We start from the raw sequence: 15,236 nt of genomic DNA, 5'->3' as shown, positions 1-15,236 counted from the left end.
TGATTCTTTGATATTCTGTTGCATACCAACCTTGTTGAAAATTGCAGGGGTAAAAATGGTGAATGCAAGAAGATATTCTCCATAAAAAAATGAAGTAGATAATTCAACAGAGTTGTCATGAAAAAGATATTAATGTGTAGGCCTCTGACAATCTTGGAGTAATAGTTACAAGGTTTTGTGTGCCTTTTAGACAATATAAGTCCATGGAAAATAGTTTTCATTGCCTTTGATGGGTTCAGCTCTCCAGCCTCTTCTGTGCAGTTGGGATCTTGCATGGATGCACCTTCCAGATAAAAATAGCGAATTGCATTCAAGATTGGAAACTATTTGAGCTAAATACTAGAGTGCCAAATGCCTTTTGCAAGGTTATAGGTTGAGATGGATGTGGAGGTTGAGTCCACCTTCAATCATTGTCCTGTTTCTCTCGTCATTTTGTTGCCCTTACCCTTGCTTTGGAATGGCTAGCAGGGGAGTTAGTTTGCTGGGGGGAGCCAACGTGTTAATTTGACTATGGGGCTAGATTAGTTGAGAAACTCCCCTTCAGTTGCTAATAGTAAACTTTTACTTGGATCATGTCATGGTCCTACTGTCTTTGTAACCTCTATCGTCACCAGTCCATTGGATTTGATGGTCGGAGTCAGATCATTTTTTGTTGTTGGGGTTTCTGAGAATAGGGCACAAATGGGGAGTTTCGGAAGTTAAGCGTGGTTGGGCGAGAGTAGTACTAGGATGGGGGTGACCACCCCATGTTTCATCCATCTCTTTTGGGATTGAGCCTCTAGCTCAATGGTCAAGGCTTTGGTCTTCAACCTCTAGGTGGAGTTTAGATCCCAGCTTACGTACCTACCAAAAAAGACAAAAAGGTTTGTGAGAATCCCAAATGTGAAGGCTGCATTTCCCTCTCTGGCTTCATATTGTAAATGTGGATGGTGTGACTAATGTAGACTTATACCCTTTGATTCACCCAAATGACAGAATTTGGCGACCGACAGGAAGAGAAGCTACTTATGAGGGTTCCGCTTGTAGAAAAAACTGTAGGAGATTTGAGTTATGGAGAACTCACTAATAATTCCTCATCTCTCAAATATGGTATGAAAATACACTAGAGAGACAGCAAAAGGAGAAAAGGCTGACAGTTTAAATCATGTATTCTTACGAAATTATTAGCTTGATCATGTAGGAAGCCAGGGGAATTGCACCCAAGAAAGAAAGCCCAGTTCATAATCACCTTTAGGAATCATATCTAAAGATACTTTGTCATTCTTCATCTTCTTCCTCACCTTGTATTCTATGATATGTTTTTTTGATGCGGCCAAGGTTAGGTCAAATGTATCCAACCACCATTTCCATTGATGTAGGGTTGAAGCTCTTCACCCTCATTTTTCTCGGGACATTATTGAAGGGGTAGAAAGGGTGTGAGGGAGAGAATTGAGAGGGCAGTGGCTGAAAAAAAAAAAAGGAAAATAAAACTCTATTTTGACAAGAGAACCCTCCTTTCCTCTAAATGAAGGGTAAAGTATGATATAATCATATAAAAGAGGGCTGCCAGTATCAAAACAAAGGAATGCCGATATTAGCTCCAACTAACTTTATAACCTGAAACTAGTCCATCAGTGGTCGAAAGAGGAGGCCATGCATTAGGTTTGCTTGAGATTATGGAAACTTCAAATAATACCGAGGAGAAACTCAAATAACATTGAGATTGCATAATAATATGATTGAGGGAAATGTGGGTAAAAGGTAAGAGACAAAGAGGGGACAAGCATTAATTAGAGAAAATTATTATGATGAGTGGAGAGAGAGGGTAGAGAGAGAAAGATAGACCACCATTTTCAAGACAAGATTTTTCTGATGTCACCAAGAAAAAGCTGATGTGACCACTAAATATTCTCCCACATAAATCCTAGGAAAAGAAAAACCCAGCAACCAAACGGACATCCACCCCTTTTGCTTTTCTTTTTCCTGAAAATGAAGCCACTTCCCAAGAAAAGACAAACAAAAAGGGGGTGGAAAATCACCCCTATGTGTGAAATATGAATGCTCCTAGGGATTTTGCTAGGGATCATCCCAGAAAGCATTTCTCAGACGGTCTGTTACATGAGAGCAGCCACATAGGGTGAATTAAATGAATAAGACAAAATCTGTTGCAACAGGCGTTCACGCAGCAGGTGTTCTCGAGAAATGCCTTAAACAATGGTCCCTAGCAAATCCCATGCTCCTAATATACAATCAAATGCATTTTAAGTAATTGAAATCGAACCATTGTGCTGATTTCGTTTAAACAGTGTTTCGAAACCCATATTCAACGACCAAAAATGCAACTTATTGGGTGTCAGCATTGTACAGTTGGCATGGTTCTAAGGAGATCGAAGATAATTACTCAGTTACATGCATATGTAAAAAAAAAATATCCCGAAAAATCTAAATCTTTTGCAATTTTTTGATAAAACAACTAAATTCAGAAATATTTCCAAGATTTTAAAAATTCATCGAGATATCTTAAAATTTTAATTATTATGTGAAAATATCATTAAAAAAATATCATGACATACTATACTATTTGTTGTACTAATTTTGATAGTAAAATTTATATTTTTATAAATTTTATTTTTCAGTTTTTATTGAAATAAACCCAAATTTTTTGTTTATTTCGTTTTTTTTTCTTCTTAAAAAACCCGAAACAAACAATTTTTTTTTTTAAAATATACCGAGATACACCCTTCCCGAGAAATTTCCGAGACAAATATTTGAAACTATGATAAGTAGGCATACAAACCCTTACAAGAAAGGGATACAAGCACTACAAATGCAGGTGTAGAAATAATCATTTACAACGATGGCGTCCATGAATAATCATATACGTTTCTCACTGCGAAAATGCAGTGCATTGCAATGATACCTGATAATTCAAAATTGCAGTCAAAATTACTATAATCCTATGCAATGTGAATTCATACTTGATCTCTACTTGGACAGAAAGAAAATGGGGTCCAATAGAGAGAGGTATACCTTTTCTTTTGCTATGGAAACATGGCAAAGTATGACAAGAAAAAGAGGGCCTGTTTACCACCAAAATGCCTCTGATTTTGAATACTTCAGATCTTGTGAACACTCCAACCAGCATCCTCTGATTTCAAATTCTCCTTCCAGTTTTCAAATTCCAATCCACCAAATACCAATTGCTTGATCCCCACATAGCTGTTAGAAAGGAACAGACCGGTTATCAATTTGTGTTACAAACTGACCAATGTACAAAGCTTAATAGCTACTCTAGTAACTTACAAACCTTAATGCCACGTTTTGGAAACCATGAAATTTTTTCCATGGTTAGACTTGTGAGAACACTGTCTATCAACTCTTGATGAACAAGTAAATGCATCTAAACGCCATACAACATTGCATGGTTGAAGAAAAGATGAAAGGTAAGGGTCTGTACAATACACCATGATTCTTTGTCCATAACAGTATGCCAAAAATGTGTTCATTATGGAGACAAGAATACTTGCACATTTTCTAAGATAATGTGAAAGTAATACTTGTGCGCATGAGAAAGATGAATTTTCCAAATCCCAAGAGTAGGAAAGCAATCTTTCAACGATGAATGATCTGTTGAAAGTTATTTTAAAGTGAATTTGCCACAACTTGTCAGATCTAGTTAATGATGCTAAAGTGAACTTGCCAAAACTTGCCATTCCCATTGAGGTGCATCACATGGTCTGTGAGAACAGATAGTTCTGTCAGTTCATTTTCCTAATTTCCTTAAGCATACTTAGAAACAACCTAATGGTACTTCCGCAAAAAGCCAAAAAACCATTATGCAAGTTGTTTTTCCCTTCGTGTGTGAAGATATGTTCATTCAGCAATCAAGATGAGTACAGGCTACACAGATAATAAGCTATGATAGAGAAAGGAACCGAATTTAGGAATAAAATTTAGGAATGCGATTCAACATCAGCGATATTTTTCATCATCTTTAGAGCGCGTCAAGAAAGGCGAAAAAAAAAGACGATTTTGAATCTCTCCCTTCCTAGGTCGACGGATGCCCTAGGAAGGGAGGCTCTCTCTCTCTCTCTCTCTCTCTCTCTCTCGGTCAATTTTTGAATCTCGCCCTTTCTCGTCTCTCCCCATTGTTTTTTGAGGCTCGTCCTCTCTTTCTCGCCTCTCCCATAGCTGGCAAAAGATGAGCCCTGAAGCTGGAACCGTGGAGGCCAGATCTGGAGTATGGCTCTTCCGTGGTGGCTAGATCTAGGGCTGTGGAGGCAGGATCTGGGGTTGTGGAGGCTGGATCGGGAGCCATGGAAGCCGGATCTGAAGCCATGGAGGCCATGAAGATGGATCTGGAGCTGAGGAAATTCGTGGAGGTTGCCAGAGGCCATGAAATGCAGGCCTTGGAGTCGTGGAAGGCTGGCAATAGGCGGGGCGAGGAGGACGTGGATTATCGGATCTGGAGGCCGTGGGTGATCTGGGAGGCTGTGGACTACCGGATTTGGACGTAGGAGGCTATGGTCTTCGGAATCAAGATCGTGGGTGGTGGCTCGAGGACGGGCGTGATGGCCACTGGCAATGGAGGTTGCCGGTTTCTTGACGACGATGGTCCCGGCGGAGATGATTTTGGTGGAGGAGATGTAGGGGGGACTAGAGGTGGTGAGCGTGGAGAAGGAGGTGATTGTTGGCGGGGAGGATGACCCGCTGGGTTTTGGTGGTGGTACGAGGTGGAGGCCGCCGGAGATCCGAAGATGTTGTTGGGTGGTTGGCTATCGTGCACGGTTAGGGGCGCACAACAGCTTTGGGCTTTCGAGCGGGATTTTTGAAAATCAAATTTGGAATGTGGTGGAAAATTCTGAGCGGGATCTTGACTTGGTGGGCCCCACAATATGGCACTTTTTGTTGGATTCGGTACAATTGGGGCTATCAGGTAATGTAAGGGATAACAGGTTTTTCTTTTGGGCCAAGGAGAATGCTTCTGGGCAATTCATACTATGCAAATCGGGTGGGACTACTGGTCCCCATTGTAAATTTTGCCGGTATGAATATATTTGTCAATTTAAAAAAAACGGAAGGAACAAAATTTAAATGCAAAATGAAGTATTAGTAGTGCTCACATAAAACAAATCAAATACAATTAGATAAGGAAGTTGAAGAGTTTACTCAGAGCTGATATTCATCAAGGCATTTATCAGTACATCCAAGAGCAATGGTTCACTTGTCCCGATGTCCACCCTGTTAAAATTTGATGGGGAATATAAGTAAGAAATCTAGGGAGCAGTTCTTTGACATTCATTTACATAACACAAATGCAAAAAAAAGATAGACTACTGGCAAAAAATGTAAGAACAAGGGCAACTTATCACTAAGCAGCATTGAGGCTAATACCATAGCCGCGCTAAATTGTCTTGAATCTCAAAGTCGCCAATGTTATAAAATGTGGTTGGTGTCACATTTGCTCCCTGAATAGCATCATAACTTGGCCTCCTATCCAGAGGTGATTGTGATAACTGCAAGAATCAGACTTAAAATTTAAGTTACAGACAATTTTGTGTAATGGAGAAAAGCAAATGTGATCATCCAGCTATAATCGACAATCATGTCACTGGATACATATATCAATTCTAATCCAAAGGCCATTCCGTTTTTCAACTAGATTGGAATGCTCCGGTGTTCTGCCCACTCCGGTCTTCCATTTCGGAAAAGACGGCCCTAGATCAAGAATAGTGTGGTAGAAGAAAACCTTGAGAGAAAAGCACCAAAAAATAGCGAAAAAGGTTGCCTTCAACCTCAAATTAGGGTTTTGGAAAGCAAAGCAAACCCTAAATACAACTAAGAGAGGGGATTTTGATAGAGTTTACCCAATCATTCTATCGAGAGGGGTGAAGTACCTTAAAAAGGTCTCTAATTACCCTTGAAAAATCTTACAAAGTGGGCAAACCATGGTGGAAAAAAAAAGAACATGTGAAAAATTCACTGGGTTTTTTGTCCGTTCTGGATAGGGTGTTCAAGATGGACTTTTTAGGACACATTGTTCTGGTCATAATTTCTGGAATTTCCCAGCATTTAAAACAGAATGTTTTGTTGGGATTTCTGTTACAGACCCACTTGGGATAATTTTTTTAAGAATATTCCATCCCAACCCAAACATAATTGACAGCTATACGAACATAAACAATAGCCACGCAAGGCACACTAATAAAGCACGTCATGCTAATGTTTGCAATACAAATTTCAAACAAAATTTCCGAAACAGTAAGCCAGATAGAGATCAAATATTTTCCTCTAAATATTCTTTTTTTGTTTATCAAGCATTCTCCTCCAATTATTGGAAAAGGAAAATATCTAAAAGCTCATTGATGAGATCACTAGTACTCCCTAATGAAACCTACAAGATGACCCATTTATACCCGAATGCTTAAATGCAGTGTCTTTTGTATTGGATTCATCCAAATCATATAAATAGTCTGAAAAAGCAAGTTAATCTAGTAGAGAACTAACCAGAAAATATTTGAAAATGATTTAAACAAGAACATTTTTAACAATATTGGTTGTTTCTCTTAACCCCCAAAGATTTCTGAAGAGAAGAAATGCAAGGGGGAGAAGCAAAAGATGACTGGAAAGAAGTTAATGCAGTGCATTAATATCTTACTCACATGATAGTATTGACCGAATCTTTAGATTGTCATTAGGCGATCACACAGCCTTTCAGTGTGACATTGAGACGGCTTCAACATACGTTACCCAACACAATGCCCTGCCCAAATTTCAGAGGAAAGAAAACAAACAAAGCCCTCGATCGAGACTGAATCTCATTTAGCCATTCAAGAAGGATATTAACTGCCCTCGGGATTCTGGTCCTTAATCATATAGAAGAACTCTTAAGGCACCTCCAAAGTTGGGGCATCACTCATTCATGGAGTGAAGCTAATTCCGCTCTAAATTTCCTTTCAAAGAATTTTAGATGATGAATGCTAAGGAAAATAGTACTTAAATATGATGAGATATTTTCTTGGGATATGAATAAATGCATTTAGGGAGAAATTAATATCTTTCAAGGTGGTTGAGAGACACTATGAGGATCTGCTACAGCTACTACACCATGCATGGTTGTCTTAATGGAAAACCAAGATTTAGTTTCATTTGCAGGTGAATTCTTTTTTTGAAAGATGACAATTTATTATAATATGGTTGGGACAAAGCGTCCCCATAAGCTTACAAATACTATTATAGTCATTTCCTTAAATCAGGCTTACAAAAAAGATACAATTTCTGTTTCTTCGCTTTGGGCTCCGGCCTTTGCTAGGCTACCAAGTCCAGTATTTGCAGGTGAATTCTAATAGCTACAAATCCTTCTTATGGACTGAATACCTAAAAGATGAAGGTTTTCTCACAGTATATCTCTATAGTTAGATTGATCATCGGCTTTTGAAAAAGGATATAGAGATAGGATAGTAAAAAACATTTTTTTCCTCTTATAAGAATAAGAACAAGAACACAAAAACAATCAGTAAGGTATACACTAATAAAATTACTACAAATCCCTTATTCAATGAACATATGCCCCTCAAAGGTTGTTTCATCAGTTTGATGCTGAGAAGTCATTTACGATCGGTTGCTTGGAAAGCAATCTCGAAGACACGAGCTTGAATAACTAGTAAGAATGTGTGTGAGGTAAGTGTTTGCTATACTATGACGAGCTTCTTGGGAATTTGTGGTGGAGATTGATGAGAGGAGGAGAGGGGGGGAGGGGTGGCAGCCAAGATCTTCCCAAATACAATTACAGGTTGCAAGGGATGACAACCTGTGAACAGGGAGTTTAAGGAAAAAAGCTCATCAATTAAAGGCTTCAGGGGATGACAACCTGAATACAAGGGAATTTGTGGTGGAGATTGTTGTGTGAGGTAAGTGTTTGTAATCTACAGAACTATTATTGGTCAGTTAAAGGCTGCAAGTGATGCCAACCTGTAAACGAGTTTAAGGAAAGGGCTCAAACCATTGCAAGCAACAAAAAGTCACTATTTCAATAAGGGTAGGTTAAGAACACCATAAACGGTGAACAGACTTTGTTCCCCAAATAAGTCCCAATTCTGAATCAGATCAATCTACCAACAAGCAGCATAGATATCTTCAAGCCCTCCACATGAAAAAGAAGAAGAAACAAGTAGCGGTATCTACGATCCGGAGTAGGAAAACTTCATCAGAAGTTGATAAATTGATATACTTGGTTCTGAAAACAACAGCCCCGTATTGACAATAAGATGCTCCAAAAAAGATTGCAAGAGCTTCCTATATCCCTTATTTATATAGAAAATAAACCCTAACTAATTACTCAATACGAAAAGTCTACAACCCATAAAATCTCCTCAAAATTTATATTGCTAACACACTTTCCTGAGCACACTAAGACACAAAAGAGAGATTTTCCATCCCAAATAAGAAACCTCTAAAATGCATCCAAAATTCCAAAAAAATGCCTAAAAGGCAAGGTTATGGGCGGATTCCACTCAGCTTTGACTGCATATGTGGGCTCTCTAATGACATAATCATAAACAATGCCATGTGCTAAGATCAACATGATGCCACCAGATCGGCCGTCTTTTTCTTTGTATTTTTTTTCATGTAACAAGTCTTGATGACCCTTTGTTGTATTTCCAAGTCATTAGTTCCCTCCAAAGTATTTGTGACTTAGTGAAGCACATTATTATAGTTTGAGAGAATTAACTATAATCAAAATTTAATGATCACTTTAATCTGTTTAAAGAACATGTTCAGCTTTATCATTTCTGGGGTGAATAGGATATTTAGATCATTTCCCCTGATATCATTGACTGCAACACAAGGTTATATTTTTTACTGAACAGCAAAACAAAATGCACATATTTTTTTTTCCATTATGGAAGTACTGTTATCACACGGCTGATGCTCACATAAAGATAAAATCACCTTCTGTGCTTTGCAGTTTTCTGCTAATTTTCACAAATTACCATTAGGATAACATAAATGAAACCATATCATCTGTGTAACTCTGTTAAGTCGGTCCTAGACATTATTCTCAAATCTATTAAGTCAGTTTCTATAGTAAGATATGCATCAACACCAGCAAACTTTACCTGCATATTCATAGAATTGCACCCACCAAGACGGCCAATGATGTGCCAAGATCGGATGGTCTGCAAATAAATCATATCAACTAGGTTGCTTAAAGTTCATTTGTAAAGAAATCACAGTTATGTCTGAAGGAGGTCACTTACATCACAGATTAAGGAAATATCACTTGTCAATGGAGCATGGTAGAATTCAAACCATATATAGGAGTTCGAGAAGCTGAATCTGGGATAATCCAACTTTAGCAGGTAAGTTACTAAAAATGAGTTGTAAACAGATACATTCATAAGATTAATTCTCAACTTGAACAAACTAGGTATCGAGGAGTTAAGCATAGAACACATATGCCTTCCAACAGTTGGGTTAAAAGTTGCCAGGGTGGGAAACAGAATCGGGAAGCGAAACGGGAAACGAAATGGAAAACACAAGAAAAAAAAAAGGGGGGGAAACGAGAAACGGGAAAACAATAAAAAATCGTAAGATACCATTAAAACAAAATCGTAAGAGAAACATCTTAGGAAACACATTAGAAATGTTTCAGAAATGATAGAGGAACTCTAATGAAAACGCATGTGAAACACAAGGAAAACATGAAATATATGGTTTTGTATGCGTTTGCCATTTCTCTATAGTTTCAGTTTTGTGTTTCGATAATTAAGATATCCTTTTAAGTATAATGGACTAGCCTTAATCAAAGGATATAAGTTACTGCATTTTCCATCAGGTTGTAAACCAACTAGAGCTGATGAAGATGAAAGTGAGTTTGTTGTCTTTGAACATGATTAGCATGAAAAGATGTGCCCTGAGCCATTTTGCCCCTTAAAAATTCCTATCTTTCGAAGTGCGGAGGTTGATAAAAAAACAAAATATGAAACAAGGAAGAATTCCAATATCTTAGAAATTAAGGCACTGTCCTAACTAATAGTCATGTTTGTGTGTCCAACACTCCTGCCTTAAAAACACAAGTTTTCTCGAATTAGGGTGCAGTGGAATGCCATAGAACCAATGGACAGAATAGGCCTTTGTTGAGTTTGTATTGGGGACTTCTATGGGTATTAACTCGTGGGCATGCAACTCTCTATTTTTCAATTCATTTTCTTAGATAAAACTTTATAGATTATCAAAAAATAGATTTTTTTTGAATGGTATTATCAAAAAGAGATAAGAAAAGGATCAAAACTGAGGCAACGCCAAGCTTCACATTACCAATCTACCGTGACAGAGTAATTTGAACAGATTGTGACCCATCGACTTCGGATCTTTCTTAGCATTTCGAAGACCCATTTATGGCAACATGGATCTATTCTTCAATTACCCTTAAACAAAGCTATACTTAATAAGAATTACTCAAAAACCATAAATCCCAGTAATTTTTTGTGGTCATTTCTTTCACTATAATCGATTATATAGAACAAGGGAAACCAAATCCTAGAATTATTCTTGTATGGATAGATAATGAGCTTACTTGTTGAAAGCAACCTTCATGGGTATTGCAGACCCAGTTTTACTTTGCAGTATTTTGCTTCTTTTCTTCCTTATTCTCTCCTCTATCTAAAAAAAAACATTAGGAAATGGGAAAACAAGGAAAAGCAGATGATTTTAGCACTACCATGTTTTAATAGTTGCACTAACTCACCTTGTCATTTAGTATTTAACTAGCTGTCAAAGGTTATCACAATTTCCACAAAAAAAAAGCTATCAGAAACAAATAAAGGAAGAAAAGACAAGATGCGTTAGTGCAATTATCAAAACAAAAAATCTGATGATATTCATACTACCATGTTTTAATAGTAGCAGCAACTCACCTTTTGTCTTTTAGTATTTAACTACCTGTCAAAGGTTATCACAATTTCTAAAAAAAAGCTATCAAAAGCAAGTTAAACAGGAAAAGACAAGATGAGTTAGTTCAATTATAAAAACATTGTAGTGCGAATATCAGTAGTCTAAAAAAATGTGTACTCTCTCAAACCCAGAAAAAGAGAGAGAGAGAAGGAAAAGATGAGTTAGTGCAATTATCAAAACATTGTAGTGCGAATATCAGTAGTCTAAAAAAATGTGTACTCTCTCAAACCCAGAAAAAGAGAGAGAGAGAGAGAGAAGGAAAAGATGAGTTAGTGCAATTATCAAAACATTGTAGTGCGAATATCAGTAGTCTAAAAAAATGTGTACTCTCTCAAACCCAGAAAAAGAGAGAGAGAGAGATGAGTTAGAGCAATTATCAAAACATTGTAGTGCGAATATCAGTACTCTAAGGAAAATATGTGCTCTCTCAAACCCAGAAAAAAACAGAGAGAGGGAGAAGCTTACTCGTGACTGAGCCTTTTCCGGGTCATCAAAACATTGGCCAAGAATTTCACCAAATTCGGGGTTTCGATCGTAATCCTTCTCTTCTTCTCTTTCTCTGAATCTATTCGAAGAAGACGAGAAATCACCATCACCATCATCAACATCATCATCATCTTCTTCTTCTTCTTCATTTTCTTCTTCTTGTTGGGATTCATTTGGTCTTTTGGGTGTTTCACGCCATTCTTTTGCGAGTTTGAGTTTTTGTATGCGTCGGATGGAATTTGGACAAGTAATTGAAAGAGGTGGAAATGAAGAGAAGGATTTGGTTGTGAAGAACAAATTGTTGAAGCTCCGAAGCGAAGGGGTGCGTAGGATAAGCATTTCCACTAGGGGGGAAGGGTTTAGAAGTTAGAAAATGAATAGGAATATAACTAGTTTCACTTGGCACTCGGGGCTTATCCTGCGCACCCTACTCTTTTTACACGGGGGGTGGATAGGGAAGAAAAGGGGGCGAATATATCATTTCCCTTCCCTTAACATAAATTGGTTGATATTTGATCGGACAACAGCATCTTAAACTTAAAATGTGTGCTGCTGTTGGATCAGATATCAAGGGCTGGATGATGAATACGAGCATGTCTGCTAGTTCATCATATAATTAATTTCTATGCAGATACATTCTCCTTTCATTAGACTAACAACAATAATATTCAGCTTTTGACAGTTTTGAAAATTCAACAGAAACAGGGAATGTTTCTTTACACTAATAGCTAGACTAACAATATTCATCAATGGGAACAGCTAGACTAATGCCCATGCCCTATTCTTTTTACATTTTGACAGTCACTTGTGTGTCCAAAACCGATTATTGGACTCAAAATTGAACATGATTTTGAGTCCAGTAAACGGTTTTGGAATTGTGAATCTCCAATAAATGGGACGAAATAACAACCTTACGTGTGAGAGCAGGGACCAATCCGGCATTTATAATAACTTAAAGGAAACCCTAGCGTCTATCCATTACGAATTCTTGTTCCTCAAATAAGCCCACCAACCTAATTGGGCTCACAACAGGCCCACACATATTACTAACCCATTACCTTTCCCTTTTCAACTTGAACGCACATGGCTAAGGTGTTCCCAACTCAAAACCTTATTGGTAACTAACTGTATATGAGCCGATCTGGATTGCTTTTTATTATAATCAAACATTCTCTACAATCCAGTCTTATGAAAACCGTACCATGCAAGTCCATAAAAGTCTTACATTCTCCCACTTGAACCGCATAGAAAACTTAATTCAAAACCTTTAGTTTAAAAACGACTCTTTAGATTGCAATGGCCACAAAAAGATGCTGATAAGAGTAACACCTCAAACTTTGCCTCAATCAAACAAGGCTACTAATACCGAATCATGAAGGTCATTACATCATATTACAACATAGGGCCTTACATGTCAAAGTACTAGCAACTTCAATGAAACAGGCTAACTGGTATGGTTGTGTGTCATGGAAATTATATGTAAATGTGATCGTTCATGCCTATTTCCAAATTGATCCAAGCTTTATCTCATTACCGGACCCTTATGCTTTGAACAAGTGGAGCTCTTAAGACGGGCAATCCTGATGTCTTAAGATACCTTTTATACTTTACGCATATGTGGTGAAACCTTTATACCGTATGAGCAAAGCCTGCCCTACTTAAAGTTAAGTCTTTAAGTATCACACCTCCCATGAGGCATAACTGTAACACCTACCATGAGGCAATACTCGAAAGTCTCCCATGAGGCAACACCTCCCACAAGGCATTAACATATGTAGTCAATTGTATGTGTACAAAATGGCAATAATAACCATAATAACATTCTGATAACATATAAACTTCATTTATATAAAGCAGCTGCTAACGGTTCTACCAAGCCAAGAAACTCCCACTAACCAAAAACTTTAAATTATAAACTGATCCCATATGGGTAAGGTGCCCATTGAAACCTTGAGGGCAATCCCTATGTTAATGGATAAACAGTCATAATATGGCTCCTCTTACCATCATAAAATATATACTACAATCGGCAAAATTTGCATCCGCATGACTGATCTCTCAAGGTGATCTGACTATCTGTATGTGAGCATAATATCCTTAATCCTCTGCAAATAACACATTGTTAGAGTTAGTGCCCTAAAAACCAGTGTACCTTGCTAATTAGTTAAATAAAATATTTTATTTCATGACATTTATGGGTTTTATTTAATTAATATGTGAGATGTGCTTAATTGTTTTACACATGTTTGTCCTGGGGAGCAAAGTAGGAATCCCATGCTCAAGGATTCACAGATCCTAAGGAGCAAAGAGATATGGAATTTCGGTTCTTTGCAGACCTTGAAGGTTTCTAGTTGGGGTCGAGATTGGACATCTCCTCCTATACACAATTAGCACTAATCTTGCTTATATGCTTGTGTCGTGGAGTGGCTTATTTCAGTCACTTGGGTAGTAGACCCTAAGCAAGAAGAGTGAGCGCGACGATGGGATCGCGTACTATAGGATCATATTATGATAGCCTATGGATAGGAGATAGTAGGGCTATTCTACCAGACATGACCTTTTACATGTGGGGATCATATTGATCTATGGGCCCATCCTTCTTTCTTGGTCTATCTAATAGTGGTTCTTTTAAGGATCACCTACGGATAGTACTGGAATGTTGAACAAACCTATGAGACTAATAGGGATACTCGACATGGAATCTCCGCCCAAATTATTGGGAATCATCTACAATTTTAGTCAGAGAAGTAGGCCTATAAAATTACCTGGCCAGGATTTGATAAAAAGGTTTATCAAATGTTTTGTATGACGATTCGACGGTTAGCTTCAGGATTACGTCTCGATGGAGGCCACTGATCCAATACGATTGTAGTTTTGACTATGGAGCAAGATCGCAGTGGGGCCCACCATTGGGTACTGCAGGATTGACTGTTGAATCCCACTCACAACTCGAATGACCCATTTAAATCTATTTGATAGGGGTCTCGCATTTATTTGGTTAATAGGACTAGGTGAGTTTGGGCTTATCAAAACATGTTCGTGCCAATATCCCAAGATTAATGTAGATTAACAAGTCTAGTATATTATGATTGGATGTGAGAGAGATTTATCAACCAAAGTTAAATGAAAAATCATGAAGCTATTTGAGTTTAGCGGAAGATTGGAAACAAGTTAATTGTTTGGATTAATGGAGGTTTTGAGTTATAAAAGACTATTCAACCCTTATATACAGGAATTTTATAATCCTGGATTGTAAAATCCTGGATTTTACAAGCTAAAATCATAATTTTAGAAGCTAAAACTTGGATTTTACAATCTTGAAAATGTACAATCAAGGTTTTAGATTTTACAATCCTATAAAATCCTTGTATCCAAACGGTCTCTAGTCTATTTGAATCCACGCATGCAGAGGAATCTAGCTTGTTCAACTTCATGGGTAAGCTAAGGGGGTTTGCTTATAAATTTACTGATTTACAGCATACTAATCCAAACCCCCTTGTTTTGATAATGGCATTCCTCACTTTATTGAACAATTTTTCATTGGCCACCGACACAGGCCCGGCCCATGTTTATTATGAGTATACTCCCTCTGTTTAACATTTCTCTGATTGGCTACTGAGAGCTTTTTGGGAATTGTAACAGCTTTTGACCTCTAGTTAAATAATGTGATACAAGGTAAGTTCACGCCCATTATCAAAACTTGATAGTGCGGGTATCAGGAGCCTTTTCATTTGCCGTTGATAGATTTTTTGGGAATTGTACCAGCCTTCAACACAGCTGATTACAAATAAAAAGTGACGAAGGAATTGAGAAAG

General features: G+C 37.7%; 1 protein-coding gene across 3 annotated transcripts; it reads right to left on the bottom strand.

Annotated features, from left to right (window-relative positions):
- Nucleotides 1-133: 133 nt before the first annotated feature.
- Nucleotides 134-11,804, bottom strand: LOC143845836 (oxidoreductase/transition metal ion-binding protein (DUF3531)). Of its 3 annotated transcripts, none has more exons than XR_013234542.1 (8): nt 11,401-11,804; nt 10,559-10,644; nt 9,240-9,318; nt 9,099-9,158; nt 5,374-5,495; nt 5,149-5,220; nt 3,010-3,198; nt 134-843 (listed from the first exon to the last, which is right to left on the bottom strand). XR_013234542.1 is itself a non-coding variant. In XM_077354239.1 (7 exons), the coding sequence occupies exons 1-7, from the start codon at nt 11,758-11,760 to the stop codon at nt 3,096-3,098; spliced, it is 882 nt and encodes a 293-aa protein (XP_077210354.1). In that variant the 5' UTR covers nt 11,761-11,804; the 3' UTR covers nt 2,791-3,095. The 3 variants fall into 3 exon arrangements, 1 of the variants encoding a protein (XP_077210354.1); XR_013234541.1 differs by lacking the exon at nt 134-843 and adding an exon at nt 2,791-2,899; XM_077354239.1 differs by lacking the exon at nt 134-843 and having other exon boundaries at nt 2,791-3,198.
- Nucleotides 11,805-15,236: the final 3,432 nt, after the last annotated feature.

Source organism: Tasmannia lanceolata, unplaced genomic scaffold (assembly GCF_043159265.1).
Source record: "Tasmannia lanceolata isolate RefF3 unplaced genomic scaffold, GAP_Taslan_0.1 ptg000015l, whole genome shotgun sequence".
In the NCBI taxonomy this organism is placed as follows: domain Eukaryota; kingdom Viridiplantae; phylum Streptophyta; class Magnoliopsida; order Canellales; family Winteraceae; genus Tasmannia; species Tasmannia lanceolata.
Note: the sequence above shows the minus strand (reverse complement) of the source record. Positions and strands in the feature narration are given on the sequence as shown.

Excerpts from the sequence above, each read along its gene's own strand:
- LOC143845836 (XM_077354239.1), bottom strand. The coding sequence starts at position 11,760 with ATGCTTATCCTACGCACCCCTTCGCTTCGGAGCTTCAACAATTTGTTC. Across the intron at positions 9,159-9,239 it reads ATATTTCCTTAATCTGTGAT|ACCATCCGATCTTGGCACAT; the intron begins GTAAGTGACCTC and ends ATTTATTTGCAG. Across the intron at positions 5,496-9,098 it reads GCAATTCTATGAATATGCAG|TTATCACAATCACCTCTGGA; the intron begins GTAAAGTTTGCT and ends TGATTCTTGCAG.